Genomic DNA, 17,023 nt, shown 5'->3' with positions numbered 1-17,023 from the left:
TGGTGTCAAAAGCACTTCGTGATCAGAGATCTGAGCATTCGATTTTTGATCGACTTGTAATGTCCATTGTCGCTTGAGATCTCGAGTGAATTCGCTTAGATAACTTGTATACAATTGGATTTGATATCTCCACGAAGAGAAAAGCACTGGATCGCTGAACCATTCCATCAATTCTATAAAGTATGTCACATTTTACCCATTAACACTCCATTGAAAAGATCTTCCCCTCCTGTAATACGAACTCGCGCCACATTTTGGATTCTACGGGCTTTGTTTTTCCACCAATCGGAATATATTCATTTGCATATAAGCCAACCCAATGGTGCCGTCAATTCTGCATTTTTTAAGCACAATGAGTTACTCTAATCCCATCATTCCGGGGTTCAACCCTGACCCATCTATTATTCGTGTCGGCAAAGACTTTTTCTTGGTCACCTCTACCTTTGAATACTTCCCTGGAGTCCCCATTTACCACAGCCAGGATTTGATTCAATGGAAATTGATCGGTCATGCATTGACACGGCCCAGCCAGCTCCAAATCCATACACCAGAACCAGGAGGTGGAGTATGGGCAACCACAATTCGTCATCACGCGGGGGTTTACTATATCATGGCTGCAAGCTTTCAGCGTTATCGTCCTCAACAGGATGACCGAGTTTGGCCACAGGGATTTTACGTCAGAACGACCGATATATGGAATGAGAAAACATGGTCTGATCCAATCTATTTCGACCAAGTCGGTTTTGACCAAGATGTAAGTTTTAACCAACGGCATCACCACCTGCATGGAAAACAAGAATGACGGTTGAATACTATAGCTTTTTTGGGATGTCGATGGAACCGTATATTTATCCTCGACCTACAGAAAGACTCAGCCAACTATTGGTGCTAATCTAAAAGACTTTGCGATTCATGTATGCACTGTTGATCTGGCCACCGGGCATTCGACATCTGCGCCTAAATTGATCCGGGAATCTTCTTCTGGTGTTGCTGAGGGATCGCATATTTTCAAACGCGGCCGTTATTGGTACCTGTTTACAGCAGAAGGTGGCACTGAAAGTGGCCATAGCGAATGGGTGAACCGCAGTGAGGTTGGTCCATTTGGACCGTGGGAACTTGGGCCAAATAACCCTCTCTGGCGCAATGGCGTTGAGGACGAAGTGCAAAACACAGGACATGCCGATCTGGTCGAGGATACCAAAGGGCAATGGTGGGCAGTTGTCCTCGGCGTTCGTCCTTCAAGACAAGGAGATATGTGGCAAGAATCAGTGCTAGGTAGGGTGTCTCGAACGTATTGGTTGGTTATCATATTAACCTTCCTAGGTCGAGAGACATTTCTGGTTCCTTTGGAATGGAAAGACGACTGGCCTGTGATCAACGGAGGGCAGAAAATCAGTCTCAATTCCAATGGACCTGGTCTTTATCAATTTGATATTCCGGTCTCCTGGAGAGATGAATTTTCGGAGCCACAAATGCAAGTCGGCTGGTACCGAAAAAGTGAGCCCTGAAGAACGAACCCACTTGAGTCGATCTGACCACAAAATAGACACACCCTTCGTGAACGACTACTCGCTGACTGAGCGCCCCAATTACCTTCGTCTCCACGGCGGACCATATAATCTGTCAGTGCCGGCCAGTCCAACCATGTTCCTCCGCAAGCAAACCCACCACCTCTGTAGGTGGGAAACAAAGCTTTCCTTTGAGCCGACGGTAGATGAAACCGAGGCTGGTACTGTGGTCTGGTTGAACTATTTTACATATAGCAGCATCGGTATTAGGAAAGATAGCAAGGGCCGGTTTATTCGTTTTCGACCATCGGAGGGCGACATTGTGGAACATAGATTGGATACAAACACTGCTGTCACTCTCACAGTTGACTGTGGCACGGAATATCAATTTGGGTATTGCGAAGGCACAGAATCTGAGGTCCACTGGATTGGGTCAGTTTCTAACAGTGCTGCTACGGCAGCTCCTCCAGTTGGGGCCAACTTCACTGGCATGATGCTGGGGCTATATGCATTTGGAGAGCGCCAGCGATGTTTAGCCCCAGCTGATTTTGCGTACGCAGAGTTTAGATAAGTCAATGATGTTCTTATGATGGTGTCATTAGCTATTGTAGTGGGGAACATGGTCCTCCACTACTCATTCGCCCTACCTACCTAGCCTTTCCTTCTTTTGTGGGTTTTATCATGTAAGCAAGAGAGGACAGGCGAGATTACAAGTAGCACATAGTTACAGATTGAAGACATATACTCCTACACCTCTCTGATCTCGCTTCCTGGACGTTAGTCCCAGTTCCCTTTGTATGCCTCGGTCGGTACGACGTGGACTTACGAGTGCGGGATTGACCCGTATGCCTGAGAGCATATAGCCAAGAGCATTCCCCTCTTCACTATGTATATTTGGAAAGATTTCAATTACCAAAAACGTCGATATAAACCTGTAAAAAGTATAAAGTACGTTGTATATGCATGTGGATCCACTGTTGTGACCATACGGAACGTGATCTCTTAACTCCGTGATCAGCCCCGATCGCCAAGCAATCCGATTGGTAGAGAATTTTGGTTCCTCAACTGCCATGGGGTGGCGTGGCTTCATCTTCAACACTGTTGTCACCTACTAGTTAAGCAAAGCGCCACACCCTAGTCCTGATAGCCAGAATGACTGAAACCTTGAAAATTGACCATCTAACCTCCGTCTCCGATGACGCCGAGCAAGTGACGGATAACTGGTCTGGATTGAGTGACCCGACCGAACGCCGTCGGCGACAGAACCGGATAAACCAGAGGGCCTACCGTACGTTGGGTCCGCTGCAGTCTGTTCTTGAGCTAATATTTGCTAGGAAAGCGGAAGCGACTGTCGTCAAGCAAAGATATCCACCCTAAGAGCCTAGTACCACCCCCTCGTTCAACCTCTACCGCCCAATTGCAAAGCAGCTCTTCCCATGACAAGCTGAAAGTCAACCTCTGTCGCAGCCCCGAATTTCTACAAAATTTTCTGGACAGATTCGCCAAGTCAGCGTATGAAAGTTACGCACAGGGGAACCCGACCGCCGATCATCTTATGACATTGACGAAAATTAATGTCTTTCGAGCGTTCGCTCAAAACTTGCGATTAATTGGTTGGTCAGAGTACTGGATGGACAACGACGCTATTTCACCGTTCAATACAGCTTTACCACACAAGTCCTCTACCGCAGATGATAACAGCCTCATTCCGGCCAACATGCAGCCCACTCGAGTTCAGAAATCGATACCTCATCACCCATGGCTCGACTTCTTTCCTTTACCCAAGATGCGCGACAATCTCATTGAAGCCGGAGATGACTGGGATGATGAGCAGCTGTGTCATGATATCATGGGTTTTTGGGGGGAGTCAACGATGGATGCAGGGCTGCTAGTTTGGGGAGACCCTTGGAATGTACAGAATTGGGAAGTGACTGAGCCGTTCCTGAAGAAATGGCAATGGGTTGTTCGAGGATGCCCTGAATTGATGAACGCAACAAATAGTTGGCGTGCTCGTCGAGGAGAGAAGCTAATATTCCGCTACATTTGAATTAACATAGCTAGAACCTGGGAATATATGGCTTTTAGCGATCTGCTAATCACTCCAATAATAAGGATAAAGCTAATTGCATTGATCAAACCAGGCGCTAATACAGGTTATTGACAGCCTAGGTGAGCTTCATCTCGATGCACATGGCCAATGAAACCCGGCGAAGCTATCACTTCGTACTTGATACAAAGAAATAAACGTACTGGGTCGGAATCAAGGGGATGGATTGGGACAAGATTATGTCGAACCCGTAGGCCACCCGCTACATGGTCAACTTCATTCACCGCACAGGTCTCTTTCCGACAGTTTCAACACGTGAGACTCGTCGCCTAGAAATAACTTTTATTGAGGTTAAATGTTGTTATCATCCTCTTTGGGAATTCGTACCCAAATTATGGCGACCAATACTGCCGTCACTCAAGGCTGCATCCGTGTTAAATGTATAGCTGCCTGGCTTCGCGAAATAGCGGATCGCCCATCGGAATAGAAAATCGACTATTTATACATAAAGCGCTCTTGAATAAGACGCATGAAGTCACTAGAATACCGGGAAAACAGGTCTTTAAGTTTCTACAGCGTAGTGTTAATAATCTAGCTACGATTATTTACTTTACTAAGTCCTCCTTTGTGGTTCTCACAATACCTATATTTTGAATTCAAGCCTTTCCATTCTCACCGTTTGTTTGCTAGCTTCAATCAGTTCTTCCATTTCTGCCCTTATATTTCATTTCTGTTGTATTGATCCCTGAATTCCTAATTGTGACACTAGGTATGCCACCCGCTAGTTCTTTAGCCCCGAACCTTTATATATATACATGTGTACATCGTTTCTTTCCTCCTAAAATCAAACCCTTCGCTCTAGATCTGTTCCCTTAGAGCGTAGTTCAACAATTTCAGGTTGCAAGTTGGAACTGGATGTAGCTTGGTCTTCCTGCAAAGATTTCGGAGAAAAGAAAACGCTAATGGTCTGGTTCAAACGATTCCATCTTTCAGACTTGCGTTGGGCGAGGTCTGTAGCAAAGTGCACATGTCAGCGTGATGGAATACCACCAGTAAGTATGACGAGCTCCTCACCATTTAGAATATAGAGCAATTCAACCGGTATCGGCGCCCATATTGTCAAGGCAGCGATCTGCCCGAAACCCCACTGATCATCCTCAAATTGGTCTCTTGCTAAGCTTCGCAGATGCCTTCGTTGTCGCCACATCATCGTCAGGCCGACTACCATGCCCGCAGTCAAGAGTCCAGTCAACAACACCCAAAATAGCATCAAGAACCTGAAAAGTGACCTGTGTAATTTGTCTGCCTGGAATTTTTCCTTGAGGGATTGTAGCCAGAACGCAAATGTACCCGCGACGGCAAAGATAGCGACGGTCCATGATGGATACGGGATGGGGTTGATAACGCTGTAGTCTGTTGAGCTGTGTGCGCAGCCATCAGAGGCAAGTCTCCAGTTTTCCTTGCTGTCACCATCCAGATTGCTCTTGCCTAGGGCAACTATCACGAGAACAAACACTGCAAAATAGAGTAGTACTCGTGCGGCCCAGCGCGACATTGGCTGCGCCACGACCAGACAGAAGAAGGTTACAAGGATGCTGTTGACTTGGAGGAAGGCCATGGCCTGCATCTCGGCGATCTCAAACGTGGATGGGCTCTGTGACAGGTTTGCGAGCGTGGCTATGGCGGAGGAACCGACGAAGAAGCCATTAGAGGAGAAGAAGTTCGTTTGAACGTCTTTTATGTCTCGGACAAAGGCGCTCACTGGCGCTAAGGTGAGGTAAACTATACGATAAACAGGACCCACGAGGATTGTGAGGCCAGTTTGTATGCTATATGCATACATCATCTGGATTAGAACGAGGCACAATCAATCAGCTATGAAGTTTGTGGAGAAATTAGAGATAAATTGCGTTTGCAAACTTACACCGATGCCAGAAAGATCAGGGTTTCCCACCCCATAGGTAAGCAAGCACAGATTCTGACAATTCTGGACCTCTACTGTGATGTTTAGACCATTCCTGTTGGTGTAATCGAAGAAATCGCTCATCGTATCAAACTCGCAGGTTCTTTCATTCTCCATAACGAAATTTCCTGTGGGTGTAGCCGATGTTACGCTCGAGACTTCGGATGGGGTGATTCCCTGTGGAAGTGCTGTAGCACCCTGTAAATACAGCATGGCGTACGCCAGCATGTAATGGAGAAGGGGTAACATGGTCGCTTGTGGAGATCTAAAGAGTTCCCTAGTAAATAGTGAACCTCAAATGTGACTTTATGGAGATGATTTGATCATTTTCTAGACATGGGCACACTTTTCGTTGAAATGCTCAACGGCGAGCAAAAGCGGCTTAAATCCAGCATTTTCGCCAAGAAATCCGATATACAGCTAAACAACAAAACAAGCAGGGCTGAGTCGACTCGCTTGGCAAGAGAACAGGGTTCTTTACCTCTAGGGCCGACGCTTCATCTGCAGGCTTCAACGTCATTTGGCCATCCTCAATGATATAACCCGAACTAGGATAGTCACATTGCATAATGGATTAGAAACGAACCTCAGGAAAGTATAAATTGATTTTCATACAAGGATAATACGAGGGCTGGGGCTTAGATAACTTTGCGACGTAGATAACTAACGGCCCGGGCCCAATTATACTCTATACATGTATGTACGGAGTACGGAGTAGTGTTCGTCGACCTCCAGGGCTTGTCACTTCGATGTTGTAAGGTTCGCATTGACAGATTGGATATCCCAATTCTGGGTTTAATTATGTTAAAACCCACATACTCCGTTCTGGCGTAGGTCTGGTTTCAAGTTAGTTGACCACGCGTTTCCGTATGTATCCTGTGGAGGCTCCGCATCATATTGACCCCAGTCCTCCTTCGACGACATACTTTTGTACCTGAGACATAAGCACCTGAAGTATCCACTTAAACCTCAGGAAGAAATGTCAACTGCAGTCTCAATTCTATAGAAAGATTATACAAGTGGACAAAGTCGGACGCGAAATGACGAAATAACGGGAAGTAGGGCTATTCTCTTAACATCATATACAAGGAGATTGCCTCACTTCGTTTGCTTTACCAACGAAATGAAGGTGTGATTTATCGAATCGGAGAAGGAAATGTCTCTCGACTTAGCAGATGCATTTCGGACTTCACTGACTGGCTAATAGGAAGTATAAACGACGTCACACAAAGTGCTGCAATACTCCGTGGATAATAATCGAAATTGTTGAAGCTGACGGCTCAGATGACTCCAACGCGGCCATTTGGCCCCTTACAAGTGTATATATGCCATAGCTGATAGGATGACCCAATGATCCCAACTGAAGTCAAAGAGAGGGAAGACTGCGCTACGACCTCTAGCGTTACGGGCGTGGGTGGGGCAATACGAGGAGCTGACGGTCTAAAATTTCCCAGTGTTTGTGCTGTCAGCACAAACTTTCCCGCTACCAATAGGAGGTGAACTGTCTACCCCGATATAGACATGGGTACAACGGATTTCTTGGCATTTGGGTCCAGTTTCCCCTTTTCAAGTGAGAGTCTCAGGTGCGACTCGCAGTTGCCAATCGCCGAAGCTTGCGGACAGACCACTGCGAAGGAATTGAATCCTAGCAGGCCCCATCAGAAGGGCTAACGTACAGAAATCAGACCAATTGTCTTCAAAGAGCCAAACAGCCTAAAGGTAGATTTTTGTCACAAAATCAAAACAAACATGTCAAAGCCAGAAGTTAGCCTTGACCACCGTTTGGTGACGTTCCGTATTTGGTCGCATTTTCTTATCTTTCTTTTAACCATCTTCATGTTGACTTCATCCATCAAACCAAATTCAAATTGCAGATCCATAGCCACAGGCTGTCACCATGGCCGAAGTCGACAGTAACCAGAAAGCTCACCCAGATGAGTTGAACCATGTTTTTGAAGTAGGCGCGACCACCACTGAGTATAAGCGGCATCCAGCGTATTCCCACAGAGAATGGCTTTTGGAATCGATTAGTTCGATTCTGGCTTTGGGCGTCCTCATTGGCATTGCCTTGATCTTCTGGTATATGGACAACAAGCCTCTCTCTGCCTGGCGCGGCCGCGTCTCTCTCAACGCAACAATTTCCATCCTGACAACGGCATACACTACGGCGTTGATGCATGGGGTAAGCACATTTATTGCACAGTCAAAATGGCTTCACTTCAGGAACGGGCCTCGCAAACTTGCGGACTTGGAAAAATTCGATGGAGCGAGTCGTGGTGTTGGCGGATCTATTCTTCTGCTTACCACCGTCAAGTGGAATCTTGCCACCATCGGCGCATTTATCACGATCCTGCGACTTGCTTTCTCGCCATTCGCACAACAGGTGGTTCTGATTGAGCAGCGAGATATCATCTCTTCTGCCAACACTGTCACCTTCGGATATGCGCATAATTACACACGGAGCATACTAAATATTGACACGTTCAACTCTGACATCGGTAAGCACGGTGAACACTATCCACACCCGAAACAACAAGTGCAGCTAACATGCTTCTGACTAGAGAGCACCCCGCAGGATCCCCATATGCAGTCTACCATCATTCAGGGCATTTATGGCATCAACACTGCAGAACCTTTCCACTGCCCCGGGGCATGTCGTTGGACTGAATCATATATATCACTTGGGTTCAAGTCTGAGTGTAGGAATGTCACCCAGGAAACATTGCAAACGGCAACCTGTGAGGGCAGCGAATATTCCTCACAACAATGCAACATGACAACACCAGGCGGAATTGACCTTGCAACTCGCTTTTGGTTCAGCGATTTGGGGACAACATATTACCTGAATGCATCGTCACTATTGGTAAACACATCAATATCGTCAATATCATCATCGAATGCATTCCCAGATACCTTTCCCGAAATCACGCGATTCGCAATTTATAGATCGACACCTGACAGCAATTTTCTGATGCATGACATCAACATCACCGACTGTTCTCTCTTCATCACGGCCTATGAGTACACAGGTGCTAAAGCAAATGGTAGTGATTTCTCCTTTGCAAGTAGGAGGGAGGTCGATTTCGGCGTGAAGAATCCCTGGACGATCGAGACCGGAACAAAAGACATTAAATTCAAGCGCATATACACTAATCAGTCGACAAGTAGTGATATCCATATTCCTGCACTTGAAATGGGATATTCTAGTCTTACCGCAGTGGAAACCTTTTTCGAGTCCACGTCAATAGTTACCGAGTGGGTCTCAGGGAACTTTATCAACCCGAACCTCGGTGTCGCCGCTGCTCTATCTGGCGATGTGGATATTAGCGCCCGGTTTCACAAAATGGCGATTGCTATGACTGACTATCTACGGTATGGTCCAAATACCCAGTCTGCATATGGAGAGGTAGTTCAGAGCGAGCCATTTGTTTCTATCCGCTGGGGGTACTTTATTGTTCCGATCGTGACTGAAGTATTCGCTATTTTGTTCGCTATCTTGAGTATTTTTAGCAATCGCGAGAGCCGCCGTGTTCCACTGTGGAAGTCCTCGACGCTTGCTGTGCTGGCCTGCCAGTATGAGGAACGGCTTGGGCTACTGGAAACTACGGGCAGGGATATTAACGAGATCCAGGATGAGGCCGAGAAGGCTGAGGTACAGCTGCAATAGTGTTCAGTGTAAGGTAGTAGAAATAAGTCATAAGAAGGAGAATCCTATTTGCACACACCTAGTTGTAGACCTTGCCAACTCCCATGGGACTAGAAAAATTTTGGTCCCATATCCTGGTCCCATCACTCCCATGGGACTAGCCAAAATTTTGGTCCCATTACTATAGTGGTCCCATGGGAGTCCTATGGGAGTGATAGGACTCCCATATAGTCCTATAGCATATATATTTTTGCCAAGCATTTCCTATTTTGGTTGCACAAAAATGCTAACTCAGCAGATAAAATACTGTTTTTTATAGGTGTATTAACATTCTCACTTCAAGTTTGTAGCAATCTAACTTTTTTATATAGGTTTAGGGTTTAGAAATAGGGGATTGATACAGGGACCCCCCCCCCATGGCTAATGCGACCCCCCCCATGGCTAATGGGACCCCCCTTTAGCTAATGGGAACCCTGTTGGAGCAAGTGGTATTGTAAAATAGGGGGGTCCAATGAATGGGTTTCAACTCTCTGTATTTCTGTATCGGCTTCCGGGTACAATTTAACGTATTTCACTAGGCCTTGACAACTCCCATGGGACTAAAAAAATTTTGGTCCCATATCCTGGTCCCATCTACTCCCATGGGACTAAAAAAATTCTGGTCCCATAACCCTGGTAGTCCCATGGGACTCCCATAGGACTTATAGGACTCCCATATGGTCCCATGCTAGTATAATTTTGCCAAGAATTTCCTCTTTCGGCTACATAAATCTGCAAAGTAATCAGATAAAATTAGACTGCGGCATATCCGCTCCAATGGATATCAGATCGATCCTTATATCCGCAATGCGGATATCCAAGGATATCCGCACTAGCATAACTCTCGCTTACTTTCCCCCTTATAGCCTATTATATGATCTTAATGCAGCTTACCAATATTTCCTTACCACTGAAATAAACGCATATTTAGTCTTAACAGAACTAACCCCTTAAATCGACGGTCGGCACTTTGAAATTTTAGGAAATAGATATATATCGAAGGTCTCCTTATACAGTATTTGTAGGTGGTCTTATAGTTTTCTTAGTCCGACGTTATATTATAAAGGTGGCCGTAGATTGACGATTTTGTGGTAAGTTATACGTAGAAATATATATTTACCTACTGTTAACTATAATAAACTTCGTAGGAAACAGAATATAGAAAATCAAAACTGTTATTATTAGATAAATTCTTTTAGTTTTAGGCTTAAATAAAAGCTAAAAGTCCTATCTATCTACTGATTATTTTTTTAATTTGTTCCGACTACTAGAACTTGAGAAATCCGAGATAGAAGTTCTCGAAATACGGACTTAACGAGTTTCGAGGTCTTACGGATATCTTGTGGATATCCACAAAATATCCACAATATATCCACAGTATATCCACAAAATATCCGTAAGATATCCGCAATTAGACTTCGGCAGAACCCATTTTGGGTCGGAGTCTCCGACCCAAAACCCAACCCAACCCAAAACCCAATGGGTTAAACCCAATAACCCAATAATAACCCATTTGAACCCATTTTTGCATAAAAGATAGGTCTTGGCGTTCATAACAATGCTAAGTTATTCAAATAAATTACTGTTTTTTACAGCTGTTCTGGTTTGTTCATCAAATATTGCTACATTATCACAATATTAAGTTGGAAAATTTATATAATTACCCTGAATTTGAAGCTAATAGGCTTTGTATTATATTGATTACTGATAAAAATTCACATTAATTATAGTATAGTGGTGTTCTATTAATTTAAGTATTTATTGACTGTGGACTGTTGAAAATATATATTTGTGGTAGAGGGGAGTATATATATATTACGGGATAACTATAAATGTAAATAGAAATATCTTATTCTTATTATATATACTCCGAATTATGTTTTCTGACCGCGGTCGGAAAATCACTTCTGGGAGGTAGGTGTTTATGTCATTATTTCTGACCGCGGTCAGAAAAGCCCTTCTGGGGGGGTAGATATATATATTATTATCTCTGACTAGACTGCGACATCGCCCGTCCATGGGCACCTAGGAGGTGCCCAAGGCCCGTCCACGGTGGGCCTTGGGTAGACTTCCGTAAAGCCCAACTTTGGGCCCAAGGTCCGGGCTCGAAACCCGACCCTCAACGAGCTGGGGGTCGAACTTTTTGGGCTCGACCCGGACCCCGGCTCGAAGGGGGGGGCTCGTCGGGCCCCCCCCCTGGGCTCGAAATTGCATAAACCATGGTCTTGGCGTTCATAAAATGGCTGAATCACCCAAATAAATGACAGTCTTTTACCCATATTTTGGTTCAAACATAGAATTCTACTCTATTATCATAATCAGGAAGGTGAAATATTTGGAAATTCTAGTGAATAGATGTTTATCTTTGATATATTAGCATAATAACTAAGCTTTATAACTATATAGATCAATTTGTTAGAAATGTTCTACGCTTATAAGTTAATATATACTGAGATATATATTCTGTACTGGGAACCATGTATATCTTTATGGTCGAGTATCAATCTCAGATCAATACCAATTATAAGTGGCTTGACTTATTCAAATTTTATATAAAAAGAAAGTCTATACCTTTATGATTTCTAGGAATATTTTAGATTGCTAGTCCTAATGGTTCTGGATAAGCTACCTATATTTAACAATTTCTCATAGCTAATCAGTTGAAATATTTTGAGGAAAATCAACTTCTAACGAGCTAGGAATAGGCCGGGAATAGGCTTTTTACGGGTTATTAGTGGGCTTTACGAGCTTTTCTCGAGCTTTACGGGCTCTTTTTCGAGCTTTGTGGGCTTTTTTCGAGCTTTATAGGCTTTCTTCGAGCCGGTCCCACTTATTGTAGACAATTTAACTAATTATCTATTACTGTTATCACCCTCTATTTTGATCTATCGATTATTGATTTAACTAGCTAAGTAACACTTCTAGGTAGTCGAGCTTCTTATAACGTATCAACACTCCTTTATAGATTCTTAAAAGCCCTTACAGTTATAGGTTTTATTAACTCTGCGATATCCCAAAGTCAGCAGTCCGAGTTTATATCATCCCAATTCGGAGGTAACTACGATAACTTATCCTACCTTATACCCTCTAATTATCCAGCTACGCCATCGATAAGCCAACAGACTTTTAATGTCTCCGTACCGGCTTTTCTTCGACCAGACGACCCTCCCTTACTCCCCCAGCTTAAACGATTTGAACGTATCGGACCCGATCGGAAAAGGTTATACTTCTTGTATAATAGAATAAATCACTAAGAATAGGTAGAGTGGTGGTTACAAACTGATTATAGATCAAAGGGTAAGGTTGTATAGCACTCAAATCATCTTTTATATATCTGGGAGCACTTTACCCAGGTAGCCTATAGCAGCGATAGCAGCCCAAAGGTTATATATAAGTATTGCTCTGCGATCCTTAAGTATCCTTATACAGCCAAAAAAGATACGAACGGGAAGGATACGCGTTATAGTACAACTACTATAACTAGGTATCTTCGGACTTCTATCTGTAAAAGGGCTATAAGTGGAGATCAGCAACGAGGGCGACTCGATAAGTTTATTCAGTTAACAGTATAGATATCCCTCTAGTACGGTTCGTACCACTAATATAATTAAAATAGGAAAATACCATCCGAGAGCCATTCTCCGAGGTAGCTTAGGAGGACAATCTGTTACAGTTTATTACGATCAATCGACTTCCCTTTCACTTTATCGAATATCTAACGTTTCGACGGATAATATCACAAGCACACTCGGCCCTAAGCCTACTATCTATCCCCTCTGCTGATACAGTTCGACGTCGACTATCTACTCGTGTGAAAGAACGTCAACACTCTACACTTAAACTACTTCCAGTAGATATAAAAATTTCAATTGTATTGGATTGCTAGACTTCACTATTCGGACAAGTATTTATAGCTATCACTGGCTATTTTATTGATATTGATTGGTCCTACCGGGAGGTACTTCTTAGGTTTAAACCCCTCGAAGGTGCTTATACTAGTGCTAATCTAAGTGGTGTCCTCTTAGAGATACTTACTGATCACAATATCCAGGATCGTGTGTTTAGGTTAACCACGGATAATATATCGAATAATAAGACCCTTGTTGACTCGCTACAATAGGTATTGTCGAGCGATATTTATATTATCCGAATACCCTGTCTTATATATATTATCTAATTGAGTCTGAACCAACTTCTTAATCGCTTGAAAGCAGTCCCTCTAAATGATACTGCTGAGACCAAATAGTCTGATCGCTAATCAATACTCGCGAAAGCAAATACCTAAAGCAAAAATCGCAGTATATCTTATACTTTGAATAAGGTACGGTATCTTACTGTTTATATCCGGGCTAGTCCCCAACGTCGCGAAGCTTTTGTCAGTCTTCAGCCCTTAGAGCAGGCACTTATACTACTTTAGGATATAAAGACTAGGTGGAACTCAACGTTTCTTATACTTCGCCGGGTAAAGAGGCTCCGTGATTTCCTTAGTATATTCTGTATAGACTATAACTGCGAGGAGATAGCACTTAACAACGACGAATAGCGTTAGATCGATTACCTTCTTTGTCTTACAAAGCCATTCTACGAATACACTCTTACGCTTTCAAAGACTCGAGATATAACTGTATATCTAGTATTCTAGATCTACAATATATTATTTGAGCACCTTAAGAAGTCTATTAAGCAGCTTTAACGAAAGTGTGTCCTATAGAAATAACAGATACTTTCCTCCCTTAAGGCTGGCCGATTGAAGCTTAATAAGTACTATTCGCAGATAGATCATGATCGTGATTACCTTTATACGATTAGTACTATACTGGCGCTAGATAATAGGTTCCAATTCTTTCTCTCCGATGATTGGACGAAGGAATAGCGTAATAAATATCGAGCCTTATTCTAAGATACTCTCTTACCTTACTAAGAGCGTTATACTACTAGTTAAGGCCTACTAGTCTCCTCTCCTAGATTAAGGCTAAGCACAGCTCTTTATAATCTACTTCGCCTAAAGAAACCTAAAGCGAAGCCGGTTAGTAACGAGATAACCTAGTATCTTAATAGTGGTAAGTTATACTCTTCTTCTGATCTTATTTCGATAAATATTCGTTACTAATTCTATATAGATATTGTTGATTCTGAGCCGCTGCCCTTTTAGCGAGAGAACTATAGTCGCTTTCCTGCGATTGCTTCGCTTACGCGGGATATTCTTACAATTCCAGTAACTGGTGCAGATATAGAACGATTATTTACCACTGCTCGCGATATTTACTATTATCGCCGCGGTCGTATAAAGTCTAAGACTATTGAAGAGTTGATACTATTTCTTTGTTCTTTAAGATTTAACCTTAAATTATATAAGGCAAAAGAGCTTGAACGATTCTTCTCTTTAAATAAGATCGAAGTATTAAGAGAGGAAAAGGACGATAAGCTTGATAATATTGAATTTGAACAGATTAGTGATACAGAAGAACAGCCTAAGAGCTCGGGGGGTTTGATTGATATTGATAATAATAATACTGGTGATAATAATACTAGCGATCCTCTATTGCCAATTTATAGTACTCAGCCACGTATATCAGGGAGGAAAAGGAAGTATATAGAGGATGATATATATCAGTCTTATTAGTTTACACTGGATTTAATCATAACACATTGATATATACGTGAACGAATCAACGATTTATTGAATTTGAAGTGAACGATATAATCGAAATACTCAAAATTACTGGGAATTCCTGTATTATTTGTGCAGTCACGAGAAATTGGTATATTTACACTGTTTAGTCGTAGGGGGGGGGGGGGGGGGGCCCCCTTCGAGCTGTGGGCCTAAGCCTAAAGCCCGAAACTCGCTGTGGGCTTTGACCTTAGGCTCGAAACCCGACCCTTTTGAGGGTCGGGTCGGGTCGGGTTTCGGGCTTTTCGAGCTTTGCGGAAGTCTAGCCTTGGGCTATTTGGATTTTCGAGTACCCGTCTATAACGCCCAAGGCCCACGGGTATACCCACGGCGGGTATGCCCACGATACCCACCATTGTATAAAGTCACCCAAAATGGACGTATAACTCGCTGACTTTGTATAATAAATAACTGTTATTTACACCTGTTTTACCAACTCTATATAAAATAGCAGTTTTAATCTACAATATCTATAAATTTTACTGAAATATCTATATATATAAGAAACTAGTATATATATAATACGAATTGGAATAAAATTTTAATCGAAATACATTATATTATATGGTATTTTTATTAACTTATCAAATCATACTGTAACAGCTTAAAGATATATATTTAAGTCAGTGGTATATACCTAGCATTTTCTATAAGTAAAATACTACTTATAGATTCTACTTTATCTCTTACTCTGGTATATTTCTTATAGGTAGATCGAAAGATAATTAGTATAATTCTTATTTTATAAGCTTATATCACTAAATTCTGTCAATTATATCACTCAAAGACTTATATTATTATTCTGGGAGTTTTAAATCCTTCGATTGTAACTTAAGATAGGCGTTTAGGTATATTCCTATAGGCGTACCCACGGGTATACCCACGGGTATACCTATAGATAAAGACACTTATAGCCAATCAGCTTATAATATATAGTGGGTCTACACTCAATTTACGATCTATTAGATCTATACAAAGCACCCCTTTTACTAGTAATCCTCGTTTCACACGGTCGTAAGTTACCTATTGTAAGTTCAGATCACTTACTCTCCTATAGTCGTTATATTATCCCTTATATTATATTAACTATATCCCAACCTAGTGCCTACACCGCAGGGCCTTCTTCACTTCCTCCGAGCTCCTAACCAGACCTCTCCTACGTCGCCGATATATTTGATCCTAACCTTAATCTAAATATTAATCCCAGTCTCTTCAACAGCCAACAGACTTCTATCTCACTGATAGAGTCCGAGTTCACTTAACCGGCTATTCTTAATTACTCTCTCAAACGCGTCGGCCCCGATCGGAGAAAGCAGTTTATCCTCTACGACGCGATAAATAACGTATCCAAAGTAAAGTTTATTGAGTGGTAGCGTACCACAGTACGCGGCAGCAGTACTAAGATACAATAAAGGCTACGATAGGATACAAAATATATATCAGATATCTAGGAGAACTTCGACTAGGTAGTATATTATATTATAGGCGAACCTTTGGTTATATATCGGACGTATAGGGTTATATTGCCTTATCTAAGTACAAAGCAAAGCGGTACCAATACACTTAAGCGGTATCTAGCCTTAGGTAAATACTAAAAGGGTGGTAAAAGCAAGGCTATATAACAGTCGATTAAGGAGACTATACAGTATATACCGGTAAGTCTTATATTATTATACCCTTTAAGATAACTAATATATTATATATTAGGCACTGGAGTTATCTTATAACTTAAAATTCTCGAATAATAAATAGGAAAGAGAGCAGATTGAATATCTTACTAGTCTAAACCTCCCTTTCCGGATACTTAAGAGGAAGCAATTTACTTCCTTAATTCGAATAGTACAAAAGGCTCTAGCTGAACCCACTTTACTCTATCCTTATACTGCTTAACGCCGGCTTAAGAAATTGGTCGACGAGGAGCAATATTTAATTCTCGCTACCTTACTATAAGATACGAAGCTCTCAATTACCCTCGACTACTAGATATCGCCTTTTTAGTAGGTATTTATAGCAATCACAGGGTACTTTATCGACCGAGACTGGAATTACCGTGAGCTCCTATTAGGTTTAGGTTTAGGGTTCAGGTTTAGGGTTTAGGGTTTAGGGTTTAGGGTTTAGGGTTTAGGGTTTAGGTTTAGGGTTTAGGGTT

General features: G+C 42.5%; 4 protein-coding genes across 4 annotated transcripts; 3 read left to right on the top strand and 1 right to left on the bottom strand.

Moving 5' to 3' along the window:
• Positions 1 to 352: 352 nt before the first annotated feature.
• Positions 353 to 2,079, top strand: N7479_003077 (glycoside hydrolase family 43 protein; the record flags this gene model as incomplete). Its single annotated transcript, XM_057250774.1, has 4 exons — positions 353 to 754; positions 819 to 1,275; positions 1,324 to 1,497; positions 1,547 to 2,079. 4 exons carry the CDS (start codon positions 353 to 355, stop codon positions 2,077 to 2,079), a joined length of 1,566 nt encoding a protein of 521 aa, XP_057110099.1.
• Positions 2,080 to 2,660: 581 nt separating this feature from the next.
• Positions 2,661 to 3,555, top strand: N7479_003076 (DUF3425 domain-containing protein; the record flags this gene model as incomplete). Its single annotated transcript, XM_057250773.1, has 2 exons — positions 2,661 to 2,796; positions 2,843 to 3,555. The coding sequence occupies 2 exons, from the start codon at positions 2,661 to 2,663 to the stop codon at positions 3,553 to 3,555; spliced, it is 849 nt and encodes a 282-aa protein (XP_057110098.1).
• An 844-nt stretch (positions 3,556 to 4,399) lies between these two features.
• Positions 4,400 to 5,767, bottom strand: N7479_003075 (uncharacterized protein; the record flags this gene model as incomplete). The annotated part of the gene is made up of 3 exons (XM_057250772.1): positions 4,400 to 4,566; positions 4,630 to 5,401; positions 5,480 to 5,767. 3 exons carry the CDS (start codon positions 5,765 to 5,767, stop codon positions 4,400 to 4,402), a joined length of 1,227 nt encoding a protein of 408 aa, XP_057110097.1.
• A 1,648-nt stretch (positions 5,768 to 7,415) lies between these two features.
• Positions 7,416 to 9,185, top strand: N7479_003074 (DUF3176 domain-containing protein; the record flags this gene model as incomplete). Its single annotated transcript, XM_057250771.1, has 2 exons — positions 7,416 to 8,016; positions 8,080 to 9,185. 2 exons carry the CDS (start codon positions 7,416 to 7,418, stop codon positions 9,183 to 9,185), a joined length of 1,707 nt encoding a protein of 568 aa, XP_057110096.1.
• Positions 9,186 to 17,023: the final 7,838 nt, after the last annotated feature.

Source organism: Penicillium vulpinum (assembly GCF_028829585.1).
Source record: "Penicillium vulpinum strain IBT 29486 chromosome Unknown utg000002l_segment0_segment0, whole genome shotgun sequence".
Classification (NCBI taxonomy): domain Eukaryota; kingdom Fungi; phylum Ascomycota; class Eurotiomycetes; order Eurotiales; family Aspergillaceae; genus Penicillium; species Penicillium vulpinum.
Note: the sequence above shows the minus strand (reverse complement) of the source record. Positions and strands in the feature narration are given on the sequence as shown.